This window comes from Triticum aestivum, chromosome 4A, assembly GCF_018294505.1.
Source record: "Triticum aestivum cultivar Chinese Spring chromosome 4A, IWGSC CS RefSeq v2.1, whole genome shotgun sequence".
Taxonomy (NCBI): domain Eukaryota; kingdom Viridiplantae; phylum Streptophyta; class Magnoliopsida; order Poales; family Poaceae; genus Triticum; species Triticum aestivum.
In genome coordinates, this window is record NC_057803.1 from 741,451,709 (window position 1) to 741,471,103 (window position 19,395).

At 48.3% G+C, this 19,395-nt stretch overlaps 4 protein-coding genes across 7 annotated transcripts; 2 read left to right on the forward strand and 2 right to left on the reverse strand.

The window, feature by feature from the left end:
• Nucleotides 1–997: 997 nt before the first annotated feature.
• LOC123088500 (probable polygalacturonase) lies at nucleotides 998–6,169 on the reverse strand. Of its 2 annotated transcripts, none has more exons than XM_044510703.1 (2): nucleotides 6,022–6,169; nucleotides 998–2,622 (listed from the first exon to the last, which is right to left on the reverse strand). In XM_044510703.1, exons 1-2 carry the CDS (start codon nucleotides 6,043–6,045, stop codon nucleotides 1,192–1,194), a joined length of 1,455 nt encoding a protein of 484 aa, XP_044366638.1. In that variant the 5' UTR covers nucleotides 6,046–6,169; the 3' UTR covers nucleotides 998–1,191. The 2 variants fall into 2 exon arrangements, with proteins under 2 accessions (XP_044366638.1, XP_044366637.1); XM_044510702.1 differs by lacking the exon at nucleotides 6,022–6,169 and adding an exon at nucleotides 3,126–5,165.
• Nucleotides 6,170–7,198: 1,029 nt separating this feature from the next.
• LOC123083539 (uncharacterized) lies at nucleotides 7,199–8,078 on the forward strand. The gene is made up of 2 exons (XM_044505561.1): nucleotides 7,199–7,511; nucleotides 7,624–8,078. Exons 1-2 carry the CDS (start codon nucleotides 7,314–7,316, stop codon nucleotides 7,933–7,935), a joined length of 510 nt encoding a protein of 169 aa, XP_044361496.1. The 5' UTR covers nucleotides 7,199–7,313; the 3' UTR covers nucleotides 7,936–8,078.
• A 3,337-nt stretch (nucleotides 8,079–11,415) lies between these two features.
• Nucleotides 11,416–13,963, reverse strand: LOC123088501 (uncharacterized). 3 transcript variants are annotated; one of them, XM_044510706.1, is made up of 3 exons: nucleotides 13,713–13,963; nucleotides 12,500–12,627; nucleotides 11,416–12,372 (listed from the first exon to the last, which is right to left on the reverse strand). In XM_044510706.1, the coding sequence occupies exon 3, from the start codon at nucleotides 12,329–12,331 to the stop codon at nucleotides 11,627–11,629; it is 705 nt and encodes a 234-aa protein (XP_044366641.1). In that variant the 5' UTR covers nucleotides 12,332–12,372; nucleotides 12,500–12,627; nucleotides 13,713–13,963; the 3' UTR covers nucleotides 11,416–11,626. The 3 variants fall into 3 exon arrangements, with proteins under 3 accessions (XP_044366641.1, XP_044366640.1, XP_044366639.1); XM_044510705.1 differs by having other exon boundaries at nucleotides 11,416–12,367; nucleotides 13,713–13,962; XM_044510704.1 differs by having other exon boundaries at nucleotides 11,416–12,627; nucleotides 13,713–13,962.
• Nucleotides 13,964–15,845: 1,882 nt separating this feature from the next.
• On the forward strand, nucleotides 15,846–18,884 carry LOC123088503 (uncharacterized). Its single transcript, XM_044510707.1, has 4 exons — nucleotides 15,846–16,174; nucleotides 16,825–17,086; nucleotides 17,434–17,501; nucleotides 17,980–18,884. The coding sequence occupies exons 1-4, from the start codon at nucleotides 15,872–15,874 to the stop codon at nucleotides 18,322–18,324; spliced, it is 978 nt and encodes a 325-aa protein (XP_044366642.1). The 5' UTR covers nucleotides 15,846–15,871; the 3' UTR covers nucleotides 18,325–18,884.
• Nucleotides 18,885–19,395: the final 511 nt, after the last annotated feature.

Consider the following 19,395-nt stretch of genomic DNA (forward strand, 5'->3'; position numbering starts at 1 on the left):
CACATCACTCCTCTTTCTTTAGTCCCACCTCGCTAACCGAGGAGGCATTCGACCAGCTTAAATACCTGTCTCTACTCTCTCCACTCGCCGAGCTCAGTTACGAGAGCTTATAACCTGAGTGGGGGCATTAAGGTGATGTGGACGCTGTTGTAGCTCTGCGGGCCTGGTCTGGGTGTGCTACTGCTGGCCCGCCCGTTCCAAGTTGCGTAGTGGACCGGCTGGGGCCTATGCGAAAGCTGGGCCTCACGGTCCATAATGTGGCAGGCACAGCGTGAGGCTGGCTTTACAGAGCAGCGACAACTGCCCGCTTCCAACGGTGGAAGGATAACGGGCCGCTGCACTCCTGAGCCACTTGGGCCTCGCAGCCTACTCTAGGGGACCATCACTTTTTTTCTTTTCACTGCATATAAAGGTATTTTTTTTCTTACTCTTTTGGCTCTTGAATATAAACCAAGAGTATTCTCATTTTTTTTGTCGTGCACATTAGAGGTTTATTTGCTTACTCTTTTGACTTGAGTATAAATTATGAGTATTTCCTTTTTTTTGTGCTGCACATTAAAAATTTATTTGCTTAGAATTTTGACTCTTCGGTATAAATTGTGACTGTTGAATATAAATTGTGAGTATTCTTTTTTTGTGTGTGTGCTGAACATAGCATATTTATTTGTTTACACTTTTGACTCTTGAATACAAATTGTGACTCTTGAATATAAATTGTGAATATATTTTTTGCTGCACATAAGAGTTTATTTGCTTAATTTTTTGACTCTTAAATGTAAACTGTGAATATTATTGTTTTTGTGCTGCATATAAGAAGTTTATTTGCTTTCTCTTTTGATTCTTGAATATAAATTGTGAGTATAGCGAGTTTGAGTTTGGTATGGTTAGTTTTTTTCTGGTTCACTTTTTTGTGCTTCCGATCTTTTTATCAGATAATACGGGAACAAAGCAACAGTTCGACAGTCTGCATTGCAATGCCTACAATAAACATCGATGATTACAACAAAGCAACAATTCTGAATTTGCAACTCTGTTTGCATTGAAACAGTAAGTATGTTACCCACAACAACCTTTTTTACTTCTAAAGTTACCAACACGCTCCTTATTGTTACAGTTCTCACTTAGAGATCCAATAGCCTCATCACTTGGTGCAGCAAGCAGCTGGATACTACTGTATACGGTATGGTTGAGCTACCCTGTCCCAGCCACTGAAGAAGCAGCAGGGGAAGCGATGGAGTATGAGCACTGCTGCACGGCGATCTTGTCGACGGCGAGCGTGTCAGTGGGGAACGGGCAGGAGCCGGCGTGGGTGCCCTGCAGCGGCGCGCAAGGCGCCGGGGTGACGCCCGCGGAGACGCCCTCGACGTCGACGCAGTTCCATGACACCTTCCTCTCCTTGGTCATCTCAGCGGTGACGTTGGCCATACAGATGCCCTTGAAGGGCGCGCCTTGGATGCCCTGCATCCTTGCGGCCTCCTTCCACACGCCGGTGGCCACCACGTCCTGGTAGCTGATGTTCTCGACGACCGGCACGGCGGTCTTGTCATAGCCGTCGTCGGGGTGGGACTTGTAGTCACCGGTCATCCAGAAGACGCGCTTCATGCCGTCGAGCCGCATCCTCCTCGCGTACACGTCGCGCACGTATGCGCCGCGCCCGACCGCCGTCTTGATCCGCACCGCCGACTCGGTCCCGATGGCGGTGATGTCCTCGGCGCGCACGTCCTGGATGCCGCCCGACATCTCGCTGCCGAGCGCGATCACCGCGCTGGTGGGCGACACGCAGGTGAGGCGGCGCACGACGATGTGCTCGCTGGGCATGCCGACGGCGATGCCGTACTCGTCCCAGCCGCTCTTGATGGCCACGCAGTCGTCGCCGGAGACGACGTAGCAGTCCTCGATGCGCACCTGGGAGCACGAGTCCGGGTTGATGCCGTCCGTGTTGGGCGACTTGGTGGGCGCCAGGATGGTCACCCCGGACACGACGATGTTGCGGCTGTAGACCGGGTGGATGTTCCACGCCGGCGAGTTCACGAGCGTGACGTTGGAGATGAAGACGCCGTCGGTGTGCATGAGCTCGATGAGGTAGCCGCGCGTGTACTTGAGCTTGCCGGACTTGTACTTGGACCACCACGTGGCGCCCTGCCCGTCGATGGTGCCGTTGTTCCCCGTGATCACCACGTCGGTGAGGTTGGATCCGGACACGAGGCTCGCGTACCGCCCCCCGGCGTGGTCCCGGCCGCGGCCGTAGGAGGGCAGCGGGTCGATGACCGGCCACTGGGCCACGTCCTGCGTCCCGAGGATGACGGCGTCGGCGTGGAGGAAGAGCGTGAAGTGGCTGGTGAGGTTGAAGGGCGCGGTGAGCCACCGGCCGGCGGGCACGTAGAGCATGCCGCCGCCGCCGCCCTCGCCCGAGTACTGCGACAGGTGCTCCACCGCTTTGCGGAACGCCGCCGTGTTGGAGGTGTTGCCGTCGCCCACACCCCCGAAGTCCGTCAGCGACGCCGTGTGCTCCCGGCAGCTGGGCGCCATGTAGGTGCTCTGCCCCGCCGCGCCCGCCTGCGGCGGCGCGTGGCGGCGCGCCGACGCCGCCGTCGCCGCCAGGAGGACGGCGAAGCACAGGATCTGCAAGTGATTGGACAGGATGAGAGAAGCCCGGTCAGAAATCTGCGACTAAGTATTGAATTGAAACAGGAGCAAAATGCAGAGAGGAGATTGGGGAACGATGAATCCGCTAGTAAGATTTTGCTGCTGATGAGGCGACATTGCTACTACTACTTCCAGGAAAGATTAATTCTGAAAATCCGAAAGTGTATGATATCTGGTGAGCAGAAAATCCGAAAGCATGGGCAAAAAATATGTCATTCTCTGCAGCCTTGAATTGTCATGGCCGCCATTAGAGCACATCAGGATGCATCCTAACGAAGCGATAACAGGAAGGGGGGGAAAAGAAACAGAAATCGAGGAAGAAACGCCCTGCACTGGTAACTGTTGTCGTGATACAAAGTGAAGTTTCTAATTGCAGGACCGGACAGCCATAAAGAAACCGAAAGGGGGGCCATGAATGGGCGGCCATGAATGAATAGCAGAGGGAGGCGAGGTTGGACTGGTGTTAGAGGAGCACATACATGGAAGGGGAGCGGCGACGCCATTGCTGCTGCTGCTGCTGCTCTCGAGAGAGAGAGAGTGGAGACAGAGATCTGTGTCCCTGTCTCTGTTGTCTGGAGGAGGGAGCGGAAGCCGGAAGGGAATGGGGGATTGGGTTGTGAGACGAACATCCACCTCTCGCTCTATTTATAGGATAGGATGGGAGGAGGAGGAAGAAGAAGAAGATCCAACCCAGACCGGCCGTGCCTTGGGGTGGCGCTGAGTTAGGAGGCACGATCTCAATGCGCTTTACAAAATCTTTCCATTATTTTATCCTCATTAGTGTGCTATGTAGTATTTATTTGTATAAATTGCCGACATTAACTAGTTTACTGCTGCGTTAATCTTGATGCATGCAATGCATGCGCATGGAGCCAAGGAAGGCAGTGCTGCACTGCTACTGTCTTGTTCACTCATGCGTGCATGTCGTCGTCAACGAAACAAACCCTCAAGTCAAAATCCCGGTCGATTGTACCCTCAACTATGCAATCCTGGTCTAAATCAAACCTTCGAGTCGTTTGGATGGCCGGGATTACTGGGATTTCGCTGAGGGCACACACCTCCACCCCGCTGGGCCGGCCCGCTTTATCTTTTTCTGTTAAGAAATAAAATTTCACAAAGGGCGCTACACGTTGCTTTTGCTGGGCCGGCCCGCTTTTGTTTTTTTTTTGTTAAAAGAGCGCATGGTGTGCCTTGAACATGCGACCCCGTGCTGGTGCTGTTTAATTTTTTCAATGTATGTAAAAAATGTTCAAAGTATATTTTTAAAGAATTCAATGTATTTAAAAAACCACATTTGTTTCCAAAAATTGTTGAAAACTTTGAAGAAAAAAGAAATTTGTCGCGATACATTGTACTTTAAAATTGGCACTGCAATATAGACGTACTGAGTAGGTAGCTAGTGTGATTACTCACTGAAAATTTTGTTCATTGTACATAAAAAAATTCAACGGGTATTTAAATGTTTTTTCAGCGCATATCACAAAAAATTTCAGTGACTAATCACAAAAATGGTTTGTCAGTTAAAATTGTTCAAATTATATTACAAAAATGTGCAGTGTATAAAATTTGTTCATCGTATATCACAAAAATGTATAATATGTTTTAAATTATTTCAATGTATATCAGAAAAGTATTCGCTGTGTAGTTAAAAATTGGTCATCGTACACCTAAAAATTATTCAATTTATATTTGAAAATCGTTTGTCGTATATAAATTTTTTAATCATTTTTTCAATAATTGTTCACGATTTAGCAGTTTGTTTGAGTTTTAAATTTCTTCAAGAAAACATTGTTCATGTTTTTGAACGAATATTTCAAAAAAGGATCTGTCGCTGACCGTACTACTTTAAATTTACGCTGTACTACAGTACCTTTCCCAATCCCTAGCTGCACTGGCTGGCGTCGCATCTATCCAGCGAAAGGTCGCGTGTTCGAATCCCTCCGTCGGCACAAAAACTTTTCTTTTTTGAATTTTACGGCACAACTTTTTAGTTCGTTAATTTCTATTCCGTACGTTCGCCCGTTTAGGCGAGCCCTACGCAGAAGGTCAGGAGCTCCCGTCCGCAGTTCTGCAGCAAAGAGCGACAGAAAAAAAAAGACAGATTTTTTTGAGCAAACAAAAAAATAAATGGGCTGGCCCAGCGCGGACAGGTGCTCCTTGGCCCACCAGCTAGACAAATCCTGGTTGACATTTGTCAGGGTTTGATTTAGACCAGGATTATATAGTTCAAGGTGCAATCGACCGGGATTTCGACTTGAGCGTTCCTTTCGTCGAATGTCTACGAGTCGAGGGTTTAAAATGGACCTTTTCCCGTACGCACTTCCATTTGGCTTCAACTTCACGGGCGGCTACTAGTGCCCATCAGTGCGCGCGTACTGCTACTCCTGTGGGCCCGTCCCCGCCGGTGGTCACGTTTTGCAAGCCAGCAGGGTCACGAGGAGCACAGCGGTGCTCAAAACCACTACTTTCCGCACGCTCCTCCCACACCCACATGATGAATATGGAGGCTTCCACGTCCAAATTATCTAGGAAAAAAAAGTCTATTTTAAAGCCTGAATTGGTAGAGATTCGGCGAAAGGAACCCCAACATCCAAATCCCTGCCGATTGGGCCCCTGATCCCGGTCCAAATCAAACCTTGGGGGCGGTTTCATGCTAATAGGCGCTGGCGTGGCAGTGGTCAGCCAGGATTCTGACCGGTGGGGCCCGCTATCATCGACGAAGACCAAGTCTTAATGGCACCCCCCCATGTATCGAGCGAGTGGGGAACGAAACTAGGGTTCGTCCGCGCGTTGTGAAATCAGAGCGGAGCGGAGCGGAGGAGAAATCTGAGCATGGCGGCGGAGAGGGGGGTGTCATGGTCGTCGGGTGCTGCGCCCGCTCCCGGATTCCGTCGAGCTGCAGGAAGGCAGGAGGAGGAGCCGCGCTCGCCGGTGCGCCACCGCGAGAACCCGATGTGCCACTGCAACCCTCCGAGGAAGGCGCCAAGATGGATCTCCTGGAGCCGACAGAACCCTGGCAGGAGGTACTATTGCTGCGTGGATGCTATGGTGAGAATCAATTTTGCCCTATTTTTCTTGCGTGTAATTGAATTCTTCTCATCTTTCTTCTCCTCTGTGAAATGATCTGCAAGTGAATGCACGGGAGGAGGGAAGCCCGGTCAGGAATCTTGGACCAGTGTTGAATTGAAACAGGAACAAAATGCAGAGAGGCAATTGGGGAAAGATGAATCCGCTGGTAAGATTTTGCTGCTGATTCGGTGGAGAGATGAACAAAATGGAGAGTAAATACAATACAATCAACCAAGCTTGGAGTTCCCGAGATGAGGTGACATTGCTACTACTACCAGGAAAGATTGATGTTAGAGGAGCACATACATGGAAGGGGAGCGGCGACGCCATTGCTGCTGCTGCTGCTGCTCTCGAGAGAGAGAGTGGAGACAGAGATCTGTGTCCCTGTCTCTGTTGTCTGGAGGAGGGAGCGGAAGCCGGAAGGGAATGGGGGATTGGGTTGTGAGACGAACATCCACCTCTCGCTCTATTTATAGGATAGGATGGGAGGAGGAGGAAGAAGAAGAAGATCCAACCCAGACCGGCCGTGCCTTGGGGTGGCGCTGAGTTAGGAGGCACGATCTCAATGCGCTTTACAAAATCTTTCCATTATTTTATCCTCATTAGTGTGCTATGTAGTATTTATTTGTATAAATTGCCGACATTAACTAGTTTCCTGCTGCGTTACGAGCGAGTCGTCTAACATCTTTGGCTTTTCGACGCCTAATCTTACTTAATCTTGATGCATGCAATGCATGCGCATGGAGCCAAGCAAGGAAGGCAGTGCTGCACTGCTGCTGTCTTGTTCACTCATGCGTGCATGTCGTCGTCACGGACGCATGCAGCACTTCCATTTGGCTTCAACTTCACGGGTGGATAGTACTACCCATCAGTGCGCGCGTACTGCTACTGACTCTTGTGGGCCCGCCCCCGCCGGTGGTCACGTTTTGCAAGCCAGGAGGGTCACGAGGAGCACAGCGGTGCTCAAAAATGACTACTTTCCGCACGCTCACACACACACACACAGGATGGATATGGAGTGATCACCGCGGCTTCCACGTCCAAATTATCTCTACTCTTATAAAAAGCAGAGATGGTGATGCCTGCCATCCTGGAATATACGTCGTCCAATCTATATCTAACGGATAGAAAGGATACTATTAAAATTTACTCGCACTCCTCTCCATATTTGCAGATAATAAGACATTCCCTCGTTCATCCTTTTCTTCCATAAGATCTTGATGTTCCATGCAACGCACTGGCATCTCGCTAGTCTAAGGAAAAAAAGTCTATTTTAAACCCTGAATTGGTAGAGATCCGGCGAAATGAACCCCAACGTCCAAATCCCTGCCGATTGCACCCCTAATCTATCCGATCCCGGTCCAAATCAAACCCTTGGGGCGGTTTCATGCTAATAGGCGCTGGCGTGGCAGTGGTCAGCCAGGATTCTGACTGGTGGGTCCCGCTATCGTCGACGAAGGCCAAGTCTTAGTGGCACCGCCCCCCCCGCATTTATCGTGCGAGTGGGGAACGAAAATAGGGTTCGTCCGCGCGGTGTGAAATCAGAGCGGAGCGCAGCGGAGCGGAGGAGAAATCTGAGCGTGGCGGCGGGGAGGGGGATGTCGTGGTCGTCGAGTGCTGCGTCCGCTCCCGGATCCCGTCAAGCTGTAGGAAGGAGCGGGGATGAGTCGCGCTCGCAGGTGCGCCACCGCGAGAACCCAATGTGCCGCTGCAACCCTCCGAGGAAGGCGCCAAGATGGATCTCATGGAGCCGGCAGAACCCTGGGAGGAGGTACTATTGCTGCGTGGATGCTATGGTGAGAATCAATTTTTGCCCTGTTTTTCTTGCGTGTAATTGAATTCTTCTCGTATTTCTTCTCCTCTGTGAAATGATTCCTTTTTTGGAAATATTTTTGTGCGTCTTAACAGCATGGTGGCTGCGGATTTGTGGAGTGGCATGATGATCCTTTGCCGAAATTTTTGAGTGAGCTGATTGGGGATCTGCGTGATGAAGTCCGGAGGCTTAAAGGTGCTGCAAATGTTGCTCGATCTGGCGATCAATTTGCAATGGTAGCTTCCAGTGAAGATCAAGCCACAAGGGAGGCCATGGTTCTATCTCCGCAAGAGCAACCGAGAGAGAAGAATGAAGAGATGGCTGGGATTAGGGCCAAATGTCATAGTGTGGTGTTTCTTTTTACTATATTTGTGCTTGGTTTCGTTGCAGGCAAGATGTTAAGTTAGTTCTTGGTTTAGTTGCATCCAAATCTAATTGCAGTGGAGTGTCTGGTTTAGTTGAATGTGTACTGGACAAGTTACGTTAGTTCTTGCTTAATGTGTGATGGATCAGTTAAGTTGTCTTTGTATGCAATGAGACTGAGTTTGTGGTAATTAAATGGTTTGAATCTTTTCAGAAAGTTTGAATTATAAAATCATTGCAAATGAGTTTGTCTTAAGTTCTTTCTTAATGACATTTGTTTACTGAATCCATCTAACTCAAATCAAACTGGCAAACAGAATAACACATAAACCTGGAGATATAACATCCATACCAAATGAACTACATACTTAAACTTGGGCATGTTTGCATCACAAGTGTTTGCAACATGTAGCAAACCCGATACATGATTGTTTTCAGGCATTCACAAAAGAGATGTTTGCACCATTACATTAAAAGTGTTTTAAACACTTCAACATCAACAAAAGTACTAGAACTGGCAAGCTGGAGCCATAACTAGTAGTTTCCACTGCAAGTGAAGTATTTGTAGCTTGGCACTGAGGATGCATCCTTTCTTCTTACTCTCTTAGCTCCAGTTCCTCTCACTGAAGTCCCCGTCCATCGTTTACTCCCTCGGTGTGCTTAATTAGGCGAAGCCCTGTGGAGATCGCATCACCATCACCGTCACCACGCCGCCGTGTTGCTGTAACTCATCTACTACTTCGCTCGTCTTGCTGCATCAAGAAGGCGAGGACGTCACCGAGCTGAACGTGTGCAGAACGCGGAGGTGTCGTGTGTTCGATACTTGATCGGTTGGAGCGCGAAAAAATTCGACTACACCAACCGCAGTGTGAAACGCTTCCGCTTACGGTCTACGAGGGTACGTAGACACACGCTCCCCTCTCGTTGCTATACATCTCCTTGATAGATCTTGGGTGTGCGTAGACACTTTTTGTTTTCCATGCAACGTTTCTCAACATGTCGACCCTCAAAATGTCAAGGACAAGAATTGGCTACTCCAAGACTCTACATTTTTTGTTTAGTGATCCAAGATCACATTGAGTCCCTTAGGAAAGCCAATACTATTAAAAGGGACGAGGTATTGTTAATGAGGTTGTTGCTCAAATGCTTAGTGATATTGCTAAAAAAACCAATCACTTCCTCAAATCACATCTCTCCAAAACCCTAAATATTCATTTCGGTCCCACCGATATCACCTACTTCGGACCCACCGAAATGACCATTTCGTTGCCACAGCCAAAACCCTAGCAATTCGGTTTGACCGAAAAGGACCTCGGTCCCACCGAGATGGCATTGCCAAGTTTCTGTGATGACATTGTTTTACTTTGGAATCACATTGAAACAATCAGAAATTTCAAGACTGAGTTCTAGCCTAGCCATTGCACTTTGGTCCCACCAAGTTGTTCCACTTCAGTCCCACCGAAAATCCCAGCGTTCATATCTTTTACACTAATCGATCTCACCGAGTTTTACATTCGGTCTCACCGATTTAGGTCAAAAGTGTGTAACGGTTGGATTTGGGGTGAAGGCTATTTATATCCCTTCACCCTGACCTACTCTCTAAGAGAGCCATCAGAACGGAACACAACTTCCACCATTCATTTTCTGAGAAAGAACCACCTACTCACATGTTGAGATCAAGAGATTCCATTCCTACCATTTGAAGCTTAATTTCTAGCCTACTCAAGTTGCTTTACACTCCAATCCTTCTCCTACCCAAGCCAAATCTGTGAGAGAGATATTGAGTGTTGAGGAGACTATCATTTGAAGCATAAAAGCAAGGAGTTCATCACAAGAGCAAGGAGTTCATCACCAACACAACATGTATTACCTTTTGGGGAGTGGTGTCTCCTAGATTGGTTAGGTGTCACTTGGAAGCCTCGAGATCATGTGGAGTTGAACCAAGGAGTTTGTAAGGGCAAGGATATCGCCTACTTCGTGAAGATCTATCCGAGTGAAGCTAGTCCTTCATGGACGGAAGCCATGGTGGAATAGACAAGGTGGCTTCTTCATGGCCCCTTCGTGGGTGGAGCCCTCTGTGGACTCGGGTAACCGTTACCCTCCGTGGGTTGAAGTCTCCATCAACGTGGGCGTGCGATAGCACCACATATCGAAACCACGCCATAAATCATCGTGTCTTCATTGCGTTTGAAATCTTCAATCCCTCATTTACTTACATGTGCAATGTTTTACTTTCCGCTGCTACACTCTTAGAATTGCATGTGTAGGATGATACTAGACTTGGTAGAATTGCTAAAATTTGCCCACAACTAAATTTGGGAAAAAATAATAGATTTTATTTGGTCAAGCAGTCTAATCACTCTCCCCTCCCTAGACATACTTTCAATCCTACAAGGGCGAGTTCAAGAAAATGGCTTTCTCGGGGGTTGTCCGAGTCCCGCCGCCCACTTGCGAACTCTTTTAGGTGCTCATGCAACAGTGGAGCTATGTACGTTCCTGGGGGCTGTGCCCCCCCCCCCCAACCAACTTGTGAAGAAAAAAAATTATGAGGGCTTAGATGAGAACTTTTGTAGTCAACCCCCCCCCCCCCCCCAACACTTGTATTTTATATTTGGCCCCCCAATCGATGTTGTCTAGCTCGGCCACTATGCTCAAGGATGGTTAGTGCATCAACAAGGAGAGCTCTTTGGAGTTGTTGCTCTTTGAAGATGACCAGTGTTGGTTGAGACGTGGCTTTGTTAGTCGGTTTAGGATAGGCTCTTATGTCGTTGTGGTTGTTTTGTGTGCGTTCGAGTTGGAGTGGATTTGCTTGTCACCGGGTTATGGTGGGAGCTTGTCGGTCTTTCTTGTAATTTACCCTCGTCTTTCTGTAAAGCTAAGACATGCAATTTGCATGCCCTCAAAAGAAAAAACCATTGTAGTGCACAATGTACTACTCCCTCCGATCATAAATAAGCGTGGTGGTTTTAGTTCAGATTCGGAGGGTGTACAAAGCAAAACATAATTTGCACTTACACATTAACAGCACATAACTTGCACTTACACATTAACAGCACAAGCGTACAACAGAACCAAAACAAAAGAAAACAAACAAAATTTGGAACATTGAGCAGACAAGGAGATCACTTCTCCAAATCAACACAAAATTCAGCAATGGCAAACACATGGATGGCCTACTTCTAATGCTCAATAAGAATCAGATAGGCATGCAACTGCAGCTCGTCTTACACACGCGCGACACAACTTACTTTTCATGCATGCATGCTCATGACAGCAATGGTGGTGCCTAGTTTGGGGAGACCCCATCCAATCCAATCCACAATGGGCTAATCCACGGAGAAGGTGGGCAAAAAGAGATCAACTGGTACTCACAAAATTCAAATCTGACATTGCAAAAAGAACAACAACAATAATGCCACCACACTGAGGTGCCGACCAGCCAAACCCAGAACAACTTGTGACCGACCAGCACTAGCCACAACCAAATCTCATCTCCATCTGGTGCAAACACATACACATCAACCTCAGGTAAAAGCAAAAACATATATTAATAATTCATCACAAAAACACACTTTCTGTAACTGACGCCAAATACACACCGCTTCTTCTTCGACTCGACAGTAAGACGGCTCTCCTATATATCCCTATATCCACTTTCGGTTTCTCGACGCAAAGCTAAGTATCACAGCAAATGAAAAGATCGACCTTTGGTGTAAAAAAGAAAGTAACTATGATCTAGAATTGTCTCCTGTAGATGTTCAGGCTGTTGCTGGTGCCGCCGCCCAGCATGATGTTGATGGAGGAAGCACCCTCCGTTCCATGGGCAGGGAATGGATCCTCCGAACCGTATCCGAATGGAGAGGCGGCCTGGGTTGCTGCTACGAGGCCGTGGCAGTAAGTGTCTTGGTCTGTCTGACAGGGTGTCCCTTCGCAGTATAGCCCCTCAAAATCGCCCATTCGCTCCCACGATGAGAACGAGAACGGCCCGGACATGCCACAGTCGGTCAGCCTCCACTGGGGCATGTGGGGACGAGAGGCCCGTGCCAGCGGTGACCGGCTTCCATATGGATAGGCGTCTCCTCCTGCTCCTTGCGCGCCTGGAGCCGGCTCGTGATCCACAAAATCACCCCGATGGCCGCGGCCTCTATGGCCGTTCCACATTAGCTGGCGGGGTTCATCGCAATCTTCGCCTATGAGGACATGAAGGGCGACAGCCTCGGCTATCGCAGCCCCTTCGTCATCCAGCCTCCTCTGCTCCTCCTGTTTCTGCTGCCGCTTCTTTTCCAGCTCTGAAATGATCGCTGCGGAGTTTGCGAGTGCTTTCTCCAGCCGGCGCCTCTTCTTCTCAGCCTGCTTCTGCCGGTCTGACTCGTCTTTCGCATGCTTCTTCTTTCCTTTCTTCGACACTTGGCCTGCTTGGTTGCCTCCAGCTCTGTCCATCACGACTGCGCTCCCTTTTCACTGTATCTGATCTTCCTGTACTAATCCAATTAAGAAAAATTACAATCTAAGAGTGTGTGTCTGTACTCCTCGCTGAAAAGAGCATATCCTAAGGCAACAGCAACGTCTTCAAGTTGAAGAACCACTTAAGTTGTCACAACAGAATACCTAAATCCACTCAGACCTCAATCGTCTATGGTTAATCTCGTCACGAACTTCCTGCCACCTTTTGACCCATTTTCACAGTACCAGAATTTATATGAATTCACAGCCAACCAACTCATAAGGATCTTCTCCTGTATCGAGAAAAGAAGAAAGTTCAGGTTAGAAACGAAGATTCAATGCACGCCAGACATATTCCCTTCTCGGTAATCATAGGAATATATAAGTAAATCAAGTGAACTTATAGTAAAAACATGGATGATGATCCATTTTGCAGAAAATAACTCAGAAAGATCAAAGCATCGTATAGTTCAATAGCAGACATAACATAACTATACAGAGTATTTTGCAGTCCGGTTTCATCCAATTAAAAAGTGGCACGGAGTAACAAAGATAATCTGATCCACTAGTAAACGGCCAAACTTAGCGGCAAAGTGAACAGCACTGAATAAAGTGGCCTCTCTGTGCAGCGAACAGCAAAATTCAGCATTTGCTACAACACACGTTATAAGTGCAAACTAGTCCAAAGTGGAAAACTGGGGATGCAAGTGTGCTTGGCCCACAAAGCACTCCTATTAGTGCGCTAAAAATGGCCGCAAAAACCAAACACTAATGTGTAGTATGAGGATGCAGGACATGCAGCGAGCCACTTGCATCCCTATGGAAAACTCCTGAAAACGGCTCATGGCTACCGTGGTAAATGCTGGATTCTCCCTACGAGGTTAAACATTGCTGGTTTGTGAATCTAGCGGCACCGATTAGATCAGAACGAAAGCTCCATGGATTAGCACACAGATTTGTCGTGCAAACCGCATCATAAGCTTTCCATGCTGTCTAATTGCATACATCAATACAAGAACGTACGTATCATCATCATTCCTTAACAACAGCAGATCGACCCAGCACCTCTAGATTGACGGTTAGAAGCCTTAGTTGATCTGGCAATTGGCACCCGTGGGGTCTAAACCATACTGATCTGGGGCTGGAAAAGCAATCTAATCGCCACGCGATACGGCATCCAAGTTGATCATCAGATCGGCCAGACAGGGGAGCAGATCAGCGGCGAAGACCGCGCCTTTCCACGGTCCACGGGAGAATCTGGCGTGGAAAACGGAAATCTCGAACGAAGACGGCAAGATTCCGATGAAATTCCCCGCTAATCCAGTGAAACTACCCATCGATCTGTACGAATTAGGCCCGTACGGACCGGAGAGATTACCTTGGTAGAGCCGGCGACGGCGCGGGGGGCGGTTGACCGGCCGCCGACTCGCCTCGCCTCGCGGGCAACCACCGGCGGCGGGGATCGGAGGTGCGCGGGGCGGGCGGTTCCGACGAGGTGCCGACCGGATCGGCGGAATTGGAGGAGGATTTGGCGGTGCGGAGGAGCTGCGGAGACCGGGGGCTGGGCGGATTGGGGAATTTTGGGGCCGAGGTGGGGGCACGTGCTGGGCGCGTGAGGGTGGTTGCACTGCCCAACACTCCAAGTATCTTCCAACCCCAACCCAACCTAGCAAAAGTCTGGTTTTCTTTTCTTTTTTTAATTCAAAAAATGCACAATTCCTTTTCATTCTTGTTTGGTGGGCAAACATGTCGTGTTGTGTTTTATTTTCTCCCAACGAAGATATTTTACTTTTCTCAAGCTACTCGTTGCAGGTTTATTTTAACTTTCGATTTTTTGAGGGGCTACTTTCGATTATGAGGTACATGCATTCAGGTGCATAGCCCATGGGCGCATGACACGGCATTGTGTAGACGTGTTCTAGACAGAGGTTCAGGAGAGTAGGGTTATATTCATGATTTTTTTACCCTTTACTGAATGTAGTTTTATGGGTGTAAATCTGAACTTCAAGATTTCAGTCAGTCATGAAGGGGACGCAAAAATTCCCGGTGTTTGTCTGTAAACCAAATCTATACGAGTTACAGAGTTCTTCAACTAAAGTTTAATCTTGGTGCAACAACTTCTCATTTGATGCCAAGTTTTCTAGAAGGGCATGCCAATAATTTGGTCACCTATCTTTTTCTGTAAAATTTGACCAAATATCCAAGATTATTCGCCCTTTAAGTATCCAAGAAAAGTATGACTTGTATAATTATATGTGACCAAAAATTAGTTTAGTAATGTTGCAAACCTAGTAAACTAATTTTTGAAAAAGAAAAGGTTTCTTTTGGATTATTCTCCACTACCATACATTTTTGTCATGTGCAGGTCAAGTGTAAACCCTTTATGTTTTGAAAATTCTATATTTCATTCGACTGATTAATCACTCGGATTGTCAACCGACTCGTAGCTTCGCACATGCCGAATGGGACCCACACCCCCCCCCCTTGTCCAACCTTATCTTCACACTAGAAGTATCTCGTTTTCTCCTTCTCCCGCCATGTGCGTCCTCCATCCCATCTATCCTCTTCTCTCTCTCTCTCTTCTCTCTCTCTCTCTCTCTCTCGTCGAAAACAATCGACGCACCACATGATTGCGGCCTCCGTCAAAATCACCCCTCTCCCAACTCCACAAAGCACGCAGGCCCACATTCCAAATACATAGTTCTGCTGCAAAATTATGTGGCACAGAGAAAGACGAGGGCAGTGCTTCAAGCCCGACCACGGTTGTCATGAGCGTTGCTTCCTCAAGCACCCTGCCCCGCTCCATCATTTGTTGATGCCGTCTATGCTGGGATGCAAAGGGCTTCAAGCTAGATGGGCCGCAACACTATAGAGAGGCACCGATGCTGCGATGTAGCACTCGTCGACGGCTGTAGGTTGGATGGGAGCGACGCGGTAGGGTCACCAGTGCTACAATGTAGCGCTCGTCGATGGTTGCAAGCCAGATGGGATCGCGACGCCGCAGGGTCACTAGTGATGCGATGCATCCAGTCTACGGTTTATCGGTGCTGCCATGCACCACTCGCCAGCACCAGCGATGTTGTGGGCGGGCGACGATATTGCATGGCTCGCAGGCCGGAGCCGCGCCCCTGTCGGTGGTGGGTTGTTGCCGCAAGGTCTGCTCCTACGAAGCAACAAGAGTATGGCGCCCTGGCGCGAGCGAATAACCAGCACTCCGCCGAACAACCAAACAGGGCGATGCTGCATCGTGGGCAGGTTATGCTGTCATGGTACATCCTGTGACATTGTGTTCGCTGACTCGCGAGGGGAATGATGGTGCCAGGCGGATCAGGCGGCTACCGCCCCGACTGATTTCCCAGCTGTTGCCTTAGCACCGCCCTGAGCTCTATAAAAGAGTAAAAAAGGAAAAGAAAAACCTCCATTCTGTTCAGTCTTAATGAAAAGAAAAAGATAAAAAAGGCCACACCACCACTTTAAACTTGTTGCAGTTACTACAGAGGTGGTTAACTGCAGATAAATTTGTAGGTGCGAAATTAAATGGCGAACAAAACAGAATGCGCAGAGACCCGCACGGCGCCGGAGGCGGAGCCGGCCAGTCACCGACGGGCGGACCCCGCCACCGGCATGACGTTGCAGCTGCAGCGATCCGCGGTCGTCTCCGGCAAGGAGCCGGAGCCGGAGCCGGAGATGGGGCAGGGGCAGGAGGTGGTGGCGCACGTCTACGACGTCGCCTGCAGCGGCCCCGACGGCGCCGGGGGCGGCGGCGCCACCGTCCTCCAGATCAACCGCATCTTCAAGGACGGCATCGGCCTCGGCGGCATCTTCCACACCGCCATCCAGGTCTCCCGTCCCGTCTCCATTCCGTTCCCCTCCCCTCCCCGCCGCCGCCGCCGCCCCATCTCCCCTCTTCGTTTCTTTCTCCTCCGCGCTGTCTCCGGCGCCAAGGAGATTGGATCTCAGGCGAATCCATTCCGCCCGCCTTCTAGACAAGGAAAACGACCCCGGTTATTTTCGGCGCTGAACTGTATTAGGCTTTGTCCGTCAGAAAAAAAAACTGTAAAATTTTTGCGCAACTTGGGTGAGTTCTTGGTATGGAATTGGGAATACGTGGATATCTGTGGCCGTGACAGATTTACTTGATGCGTGTTTTTATAATTGGATTGCTCAATGGGAACTTTGAGGTTTTGTTATGTTCAGTCAGAATGTGGTGTTATTGGTGGAACTAGTGTCTGTCAGTCTGATAAGGATTATGCAAACGACAATTTACCTAACATTTTTGGAAAGAATATGCATTGATCTACTTGCTGCTACTTTTATGAAACCTTATGATTCTGATTCAGAGCACCATACATGGCAGGATACGGTATGAGCTATAAATGTGCAACCCAGTCTTGGTTAATACCTTGCTGCGTGCTCGTTCTCGATTACCTGAAGCTCTTAGATAACTCGTACGCCTAGCTATTGATCGATTTGCTGCGTGTCGCTAACAGGTCTATGGAAACGAGGAATGGTCATTCGGCTACTGCGAGAACGGCAGCGGGGTTTTCAGCTGCCCCCCGGCCAAGAACCCCATGTACACATTCCGCGAGTCCTTTGTGCTGGGGAAGACGAGCTGCTCGCCACGCACGGTAAATCAGATAGCGCGGGAGCTCAGCCGGGAGTGGCCTGGAGCCTCATACGAGCTCCTCTCAAGGAACTGCAACCACTTCTGCAACGAGTTTTGCGACAAGCTCGGCGTGCCAAAACTTCCAGGTTCTTTTCTATTGTTCGATGATTTATTTATTCTCAGATACATTGCACACTTGTTCCGGTTTGATGATGGTTGCCGAAAGCAAAAGATCCTTTTAGGAAAACTCTGTAGCCAAAGATAACCTGTCGAAGCTAGAATCCTAATGCTGTATTGTCTTCAACTTATGTATTAATCCGGGTGATTACCTTACTATACCCATGTTTACGATGAAGAATGAAAAAAAGGGCAACCTGGTGCATGTAGCTCCCGCTTGCGCAGGGTCCATGTTTACGATGAAGAATGGTTTAAAAAAAATTCTAGTCAATTGCTTCTGATTTTGCAACAAAATTCTAACTATGTACATGTTCAGGTTGGGTCAATCGCTTTGCTAATGCCGGAGACGCAGCTCTGGAGGCTGCTGAAACTACAGCGGAAAAGGTGTGCATACCTTCTGGGATTTTCTGCTAGTTTTATGTCCTGTCTAGGATTTTCTGGCTACTTGCACTATCACTAGAATTTGTCATGTTTGCCCTCGTAAGTCTCCCATGTCCCATATATTACTAGAATTTTTCAGAACCTCGTAGCTGGGCAACTTGACAGCAAGAATCGTATGACCCTGTTAATCAAGCTTTAAATAAATCACTGAATATGGCCATTTTAAATCAGAAACACTGTGGAACACGGAACAAAGAATAAATATTCATGCTATGTGTCGGAAAGAAGAATTTCTTTTTGAAATTGTTGTTCTCCGTCACTCTGGTTCAGAAAGGTACTTCTGAAGAAAGCTTCAGACCTAGGAACAATAGCAATAGCCTTATCTGCTGTGCCGGCTTGGATACAATCTGAGTGTTGTCACGTTATGTATTGAGACGCCGCATACATTGATTAGATGCTGACCTTTTAATCTTTCAAACAGCTCAAACAGGCGAAAAAGGAGATTTTTACTGCATGCAAAGCTGCATCCACATATTTGACTGGTTCGCCTTCGAGTACACCATCAGATGCGGATGATACAGCTGGCTCAACAGGCAATACTCTTTTCGAGGGGACATGGATCAGAAGCATTATTGGCATCAGTATGAAGCCATCGAAGAGCCTTATGAACGATGCATCGTCAAGTTCAGATGATGAAACATCTGATGATGCGAGCAAATCAGATCGTAAACAGCCTGGTAGTGATCAAAACAAGGACGAAAAGGATGCAAGACAAGAAGATCAAAGCACGAAAAGCGAGAGCGAACCACCCAATCATCATTCATGAAGCCCACACCACGATGTGCAGAAAGAGAAGCAACTTTCTCGAACCGATAAAAATGGTTACAAAGGGGAGCGGTTTAGACAAATCCTAACATGTACAGAGTCAGTCACATTCACTTGTGGTCAAGAACTGGAAGATGCGACGTAGTAGTCCTGGGGAGGAGCGCCGAAGCGATGGAGTGCATCACGATGTGTGCGATCCTCAGCTTTATCTGCCCACGACGCGGCAGCGGCCGAACCCCGCTCCGCCTTTCACCCTTGTAGACTCTGATGAGATCGCTGGCACAAACTTTCTCGCCCATGGTGCTGAAGGAGAATGACTTTCTGTGAGCTTCCTTGGTTGCTTGCTTGCACTTATGCTTGATGTCTGCTCCCTGCGTGGTGGTCTATTTATAAGGCTTCAGGGAGTTCTGTCCGGTTCCAAGACATGCCAGCTAGATTGTTGCTCCTTTGTCATCGACTGTATTTGGATGATGTTCATTTTTTAAATGCAACTCTGTATGTAGACTCTAGTGTCTGTCTGTTGGTATGGGAAGCTTCTGTTGATGTGTTTTGTTCCATTCATGATTTGGGGCTGTTTGTCCCTGTGTTATCTGCAAATCTTTGACTCTTGAAACACTATGCACCTGCCAGGCCAAATGATTTGCCAATTTTGGACACCTGTGGTGTCTAGTACATGTGTCATGCATATGTGCAGAGCAGAGAATGGTTGCCAACCTGTGATGTCCCCAGATCCAGAGTATTGAAGAAGCATATGTGATTATGGTTGTTGATTGTGTGATTGTGCTTGTTAATTGGGGGCTGTCAGAAGGTTCCTGTCTCATGCTTGCTGCTAATCATTTGCAATTTCCTGTCTGATGAAGTGGGTGCTGCAGTCTGGTGGTTGGCTCAGCACCTGTGCTGTACTACTGTAGCCATGGAAGGCGATTTTTTTGGTCAACCTTTTGTTGAAAAAGTAAGGCATGGCTGTCTCCTGTGATTGGTCATAAGACCTCTGCATTTTTGTTGAGCTGTCAGTGCGCCCTGGTTGGGGGGATTGGCGTGGATGCTTTCGTCGTGATGACGCACCTACCGT